Raw genomic sequence first — 5,509 nt, 5'->3', positions numbered from 1 at the left:
GTTTTATTTAAAAAATACATGAAAAATACAAAAAAAAGGGATATATATAACCCCCCCACGGTGCCACCCACCCCCAGGTGGGGGTAGGGGGGGCACATGGTGAGAGGGGGGAGAATCAGTTGGGGGGTATAGGGATATCTGGGGCCCCCCCAATACTTTGCCCCCCCCCCAGGGGTGAAGCTCAGGCAGTGGCACCCAGGGGTGGGTGGCACTCAGGAGGGTGTTGAGGGGGATGTGAGGGACCCTGGGTGCTGGGGGGGGAGGGGGGCGGGGGGGTTTCCTACTGCTGACGTGACCTTTTGTAATTAAAGCAAAATCCAACCTGCGCCTCTGCCTCATCCCTGAGGGGAGCCCGGCTCTGCACCCTCCCCGTGCCTCAGTTTCCCCAGTCCCCCCCTTCCTCACCCACGCACCAGGACAGGGGTCCCGGGCTCCCCGAGCTCCTCTGGGTGGGGAGGGGGGTCACCTCGGGGTGCTGCTCACCACCGTCTTCCGAGGGGGGCGGAGGCGGCTGGGGAGGGGTCCTGGTTTGCACCCCGGGCCAGCAGCCGGGGGAGCTGCCCGTGCCACCCCCGCACCTGCAATGGGGAGAGCAACCATGGGGAAACTGAGGCACGGGGGGGGGGGGGGGGGGCAACCCCCTGGCCGCCCCCCCAGCAGCACCCATCCTTACCTCTGGGTGCAGGTGCCCTCCCACCTGGTGCTGTCCCCCCCGCCAGGGTCCGGCCGGGCGCCTTGGGGATGGCGCTGGGTGCAGGGGGGCGACCGGAGGGGACGGGGACAGCAGTGGCCCTGGCACGGGGCTGGCGGGCGGCGGGGGGGACGGGGGCCGCAGTGCCCCTCGCCTTCAGCTGCCCTGGGGAGAGAGGGGGGGGGGGACATGGGGGCACAGCGGGGTACCCCAACCCCCCCCATGGGGCTTGGGGGTGGCTTTGGTACCCACTTGGCCCCTGGGTGAGGGGGGGCTTGGCTCCCCTCCTCCTGCCCCATGGCGTGGGTGCCCCGTGGTGTGGGTGCCCCCTGCCCAAGAGCTGCTCACCCCCAGGGTGTCCCCGTCCCCCGAGCGCTCGTACCTGCTGGCCCCCCCCGGAGAGGCTCGGACTTGCCCCGGGGCCCAACCCCCTGCCCCTGGGGAGGGCAAGGCCGGGGGGGTCCTACCCGGTTAGGGGGGGGCACCCTGGCCCCGGGGGGTCCCTTCGGTGCCGCTGTGGGGTGACAGCTGGACGAGACCTGGAAGCAGAGGGGGGGGACAGGGACAGTGCTTGGTGGATGCCAACCATCCAGCTGGGGGGGGGGGCCACGGTGCCCCAGAGGGGGACATGAGGGCGGCACTCGCAGCCCCCCACCCCAAGATGGGTGGGGTTTTTTTCTGGGGGGGGGGGGAGGGCTTCAGCCCTGGTGTGAACTTGGCGTGGGGCCATACTGGGAGCACTGGGACACACACCCCACACACCCCCACAAGGTGTCACCTACCTTCCGGGTGCCAGGGATGCTGGTGGCAGCGGGGACCCCCCGGGGCTTGGCGGGGGACCGGGTGGTGGCAGGGGGGGTCTCCCGCGGCTCCACGGTGGGCAGCAGCGCCCGCACCGGGCTGTCCTTCACCACGAAGGTCTCGCGGCGGGGGCTGCGGGGGCTGTGGGGGGCCGGGGGGGGCAGGTGACATCGCTCCAGCTGTGCCGCCAGGCGTGTGGCCTCCCGCACCATCTCCTCCAGCCGGGCACCGCTCAGGGGGCTCCAGCGCCCGCTGCCCCCCCCGGCCCCTGCCCCGGCCGGGCTCTCCTCATCCTCCTCCTCTTCCTCCCGGCTGCTGGGGGAAGGCAAACGTTAGCCCTGCCCTGGCTCCCTCAGCACCCCCCCTGCCCCGTGTCACCCACCGCCACAGCCAGGAGGTGACGTGTGACAGCTGTGGGGTGGCGTGGCCCCAGGGTCCCCCCCGTAACGCCAGCCGCAGGGTGGCACGGCTCCCGGGACCCCGGCCGTGGGGTGGCACGTCCCCCATGTCCCCCAAAACTTTGGCCACGGGATGGCAAGTCCCCCCGTGATGCCAGGACCTCGGCCGTGGGGTGGGATGTCCCCCGTGTGCCCCAGAGCCCCATCTGTGGGGTAGGATGTCCCCAGTGTCCCTGGCCATGGGGTGACACGTCCCCCAGGACCTCGGCCGTGGCGGGGGGGATGTCCCCCACGTCCCCACCTCACCTGTCAGAAGGGGACAGGAACCCAAAGTCGAAGCTCTCCTCGGTGACAAAGCGGACATCTGGGGGGGACACGCGGGGTGAGCCCCGGCCCCCCCATCGCCAGTGGGGGGGACACGGGGGGGACGCGTGGCGGTGGCACTGCCCTACCTCGCTCCTCGGCCATCGCCTCTGCCTCAGCCCGCGGTGTCGGCACGGGGGCTGCCTGGCGGTGAGCGGGGGGTGACCCACAGACCCCACTCGGGCCCCAGGCCCCCACCCGTGTCCCAGACCCCCCGCAGGGTGCCCGGTGGCACCGGCCAGCGCCCGGGGACGGCACCCGCCGGTGCCAGGGACAATCGGAGCTTTGTGCCACCGGGGACGGCACCGCTGGCGCGGGCACGGCGTGGTCCGGGGGGGGCCAAACCGGGGGACCCCCGCCCCCCCCGCCCGGGGAACACCCAGCCCCGCATCCCAATCCCAGGGGGTCCCCGCCCCGCCCCCCCGATCCCTTGGGGGCCCCCAGCCCCCACCGGGGGCCCCCAGCCCCACGCCCCGATCCCGGGGGGCCCCCAGCCCCGCACCAAGAGGGTCCCAGCCCCACGCCCCGATCCCGGGGGGGTCCCAGCGCCCCAACCAGCGTGGTCCCACCTCCCACGGGGGGGTCCCAGCCCCGCGCCCCGAACCGGGGGGGGGGGTGTCCCGGCCCCGCCCCCTCGGGACCCCTCCGTCGCTACCCCCCCTCCGCAGGATCGCCGCTTCGCGCCTCCATCCCGGTTGGCCCCGCCCCCTCCCGGTGTGTCCTTCCCCCCCCCCCGCCCCGCTCACCGCCGCCCGCCCCCGGCTCCCGTTTGCCGCGCGCGCGCCGACGGGGGCGTGGCCCAGCGAAGGGGGCGTGGCCTCGTTCGAATTCCCCCTCCTGTGCGTCACAATAGCGGCGCGCCCGCCCGCCGCGCGGATTGGCCCTCCTCTTCGCTCCGCCCCGCCAATCTCGCTCTCCCATTGGTAAATGCCGGAAGGGGGCGTGTCCCCGGAAGAGCGCGGCGGCCGTGGCCCTTCCGCCGCCGCCGGCAGCAGCAGCAGCAGCAGCAGCAGCAGCAGCAGCAGCATCAGCATGGCCGCCGTCCCGCCCGACTCCTGGCAGCCGCCTACCGTCTCCATGGAGACCACGTAAGGGGCGGAGCCGCTCTCCCCGGTACCGGCACCGGCAGCGGGCGGCACCTCCCACCCCCTCGGCCCGCCCCGTGCCCCTTCTCCGGCAGCGGGAGCACCGCGGTCCCTCCCCACCCCCCGGTACCGGGCAGACCCCGGGGTCCCCCCGGGGTCCGTTACCCCCAGTGCCGCCGGTACCGGGCAGTCCCCATTACCCCCCAGCACCAGCCGGTCCCGGTTGTCCCCCCAGTACCGCACAGTCCCCTTTGTCCCGCCGGTGTCGGTTAACCCCCAGCCCCGGACAGGGCCCATCACCCCCCGGGACCGGGCAGCCCCCCGTTCCCCCGGGTGCTAGGTAGCCCCCTGCGCTCCCTGGTACCGGACAGCACCCGTCATCCCTCCGGTACCGGAGAGCCCCTGGGTCGTGTGTCATCCCCCCCCGGTACCGGCAGCCCCCAGTGCCTCCCCCCGCCCGGTACCGGGCAGCCCCGGGGTCCCACGTCCCCCCCCCGGGTCTGGTCTGAGGCCCCGTGGGGGGACACCATGGGATGACACCCCCCCCCCCCCCCCCCCGGTGCCGGTGTGGCGGCAGGATGGGCCTGCTGGTGCTGGAGCTGTACTGGAAACACGCCCCCCGCACCTGCAAGAACTTTGCCGAACTCTGCCGCCGCGGCTACTACAACGGCACCAAGTTCCACCGCGTCATCAAGGACTTCATGGTGCAGGGGGGGGACCCCACTGGCACCGGTGAGAGACACCCCCTCGTCGTGTCCCTCCCGCATGGCGGGGGGCCCGGCTGACCCCCTGTCACCCCCTCCCCAGGCCGCGGCGGCGCTTCCATCTACGGCAAACAGTTTGAGGACGAGCTGCACCCCGAGCTGAAGTTCACTGGTGAGCAGGAACCGTCACGAGGAGGTCAAAAACCCCAGCCGTGGGGTGGCACGTCCCCCCGGACCCCACCCGTAGGATGGCACGTCCCACGTGTCCCCCAGGACCCTGTTCACGGGATGTCGTGTCCCCAGTGTCCCTGGCCATGAGATGGCGTGTCCCCCAGTAAACCCAGCCGTGGGGTGACATGTCCCCTGTGTCCCCCACAACCTGAACCATGGGGTGACATGTCCCCCATGATGCCAGGACCTTGGCCACGGGGTGGCATGTCTCCCATGTCCCCTAAGACCCTATCCACGGGGTGATGTGTCCTCCATCACGCCAGAACCTTAGCCATGAGGTGACACATCCCCCATGTCCCCCAGAACCCCGACCGTAGGGTGACACGTCCCTCAGAACCCCAGCCATGGGGCGGCACATCCCCCACGTCCTTCCCAAGCCCATCCTTGGGGTGACATGTCCCCCATGATGCCAGGACCTTGGCCATGGGTTGGCATCTCCTCAACGTCCCCCAGGACCCCATCCATGGGGTGACAGGTCCCCCGTGATGCCAGGACCTTGGCCATGAGCTTGCATGTCCCCTAAGACCCCATCCACGGAGTGACATATCTCCCATGATACCATATCAACCCCCCAAAATAACCCAACCCAAACCCCCCAAACCTCAGAACATTAACGATACCCGTCTGTCCCTCCCAGGCGCTGGCATCCTGGCCATGGCCAACGCGGGGCCGGACACCAACGGCAGCCAGTTCTTCCTGACGCTGGGCCCGGCGCAGTGGCTGGATGGGAAGCACAGCATCTTCGGGAGGGTCTGCCAGGGCATGGGGGTGCTGGGCCGGCTGGCCATGGTGGAGACTAACGCCCAGGACCGGCCCCTCGACGATGTCAAGGTCATCAAGGCTTTTCCTTCAGGGTAGGGGGGGCTGCGGCAGGGGGGGGCTGTGGTGTATCCCCCCCTGCCCCGGTTTGTAATAAAAGCGGTGGGAAGTGGGGGTGACGCACACACCCCACCCCCCCCAGTCATGGTGGGATTGGTTTTTCGGGGGGGGGAGGGGGGAGGTGACCCCAGCCTGGTTGGGGATTGGGGCGGGGGGGGGGGGGCTTGTCTGTGTGTCTGTGTCCCCCCTCCCAGGAGGGGACTGCGGGTGCCTGGCCCCCGGCACGGCGAGGTTCCCCCCCACCCTGGCCTTGGGGACACGGGAGCCGTCACTGGCTGCAGCTGCTGGGGGAGTCAGAGCGGGGGGGTTGGGGACCCCAACAACCCCCCTCTCTACCCCAGCTCTGAGGAGGGGGAA

General features: G+C 71.3%; 2 protein-coding genes across 5 annotated transcripts; one reads left to right on the top strand and one right to left on the bottom strand.

The window, feature by feature from the left end:
- Positions 1–249: 249 nt before the first annotated feature.
- On the bottom strand, positions 250–3,058 carry PSRC1 (proline and serine rich coiled-coil 1). 4 transcript variants are annotated; one of them, XM_075775740.1, is made up of 7 exons: positions 3,000–3,058; positions 2,343–2,397; positions 2,197–2,254; positions 1,474–1,804; positions 1,074–1,230; positions 674–856; positions 250–578 (listed from the first exon to the last, which is right to left on the bottom strand). In XM_075775740.1, exons 2-7 carry the CDS (start codon positions 2,356–2,358, stop codon positions 463–465), a joined length of 861 nt encoding a protein of 286 aa, XP_075631855.1. In that variant the 5' UTR covers positions 2,359–2,397; positions 3,000–3,058; the 3' UTR covers positions 250–462. The 4 variants fall into 4 exon arrangements, with proteins under 4 accessions (XP_075631855.1, XP_075631856.1, XP_075631857.1 ...); XM_075775741.1 differs by having other exon boundaries at positions 2,343–2,393; positions 3,000–3,048; XM_075775742.1 differs by having other exon boundaries at positions 1,474–1,807; positions 2,343–2,393; positions 3,000–3,007.
- A 147-nt stretch (positions 3,059–3,205) lies between these two features.
- Positions 3,206–5,219, top strand: PPIL1 (peptidylprolyl isomerase like 1). Its single transcript, XM_075775917.1, has 4 exons — positions 3,206–3,341; positions 3,916–4,070; positions 4,146–4,214; positions 4,911–5,219. The coding sequence occupies exons 1-4, from the start codon at positions 3,286–3,288 to the stop codon at positions 5,129–5,131; spliced, it is 501 nt and encodes a 166-aa protein (XP_075632032.1). The 5' UTR covers positions 3,206–3,285; the 3' UTR covers positions 5,132–5,219.
- Positions 5,220–5,509: the final 290 nt, after the last annotated feature.

The sequence above is a fragment of the Balearica regulorum genome, chromosome 25, assembly GCF_011004875.1.
Source record: "Balearica regulorum gibbericeps isolate bBalReg1 chromosome 25, bBalReg1.pri, whole genome shotgun sequence".
NCBI classification, from domain to species: Eukaryota; Metazoa; Chordata; class Aves; order Gruiformes; family Gruidae; genus Balearica; species Balearica regulorum.
The sequence above is the reverse complement of the archived record's forward strand: the minus strand, read 5'-3'. Positions and strand labels throughout refer to the sequence as shown.

What these genes read in the sequence shown, in the direction of transcription:
- PSRC1 (XM_075775742.1), bottom strand. An exon ending in TTCCTGTCCCCTTCTGACAG is followed by an intron (nt 1,808 to 2,196) that starts GTGAGGTGGGGA and finishes GCCTTCCCCCAG; the next exon opens with CAGCCGGGAGGAAGAGGAGG. An exon ending in GAGGGCACCTGCACCCAGAG is followed by an intron (nt 579 to 673) that starts GTAAGGATGGGT and finishes TCCCCATTGCAG; the next exon opens with GTGCGGGGGTGGCACGGGCA.
- PPIL1 (XM_075775917.1), top strand. Translation starts at nt 3,286, where the DNA reads ATGGCCGCCGTCCCGCCCGACTCCTGGCAGCCGCCTACCGTCTCCATG. An exon ending in ACCGTCTCCATGGAGACCAC is followed by an intron (nt 3,342 to 3,915) that starts GTAAGGGGCGGA and finishes GTGTGGCGGCAG; the next exon opens with GATGGGCCTGCTGGTGCTGG. An exon ending in GGGGGACCCCACTGGCACCG is followed by an intron (nt 4,071 to 4,145) that starts GTGAGAGACACC and finishes CCCCCTCCCCAG; the next exon opens with GCCGCGGCGGCGCTTCCATC.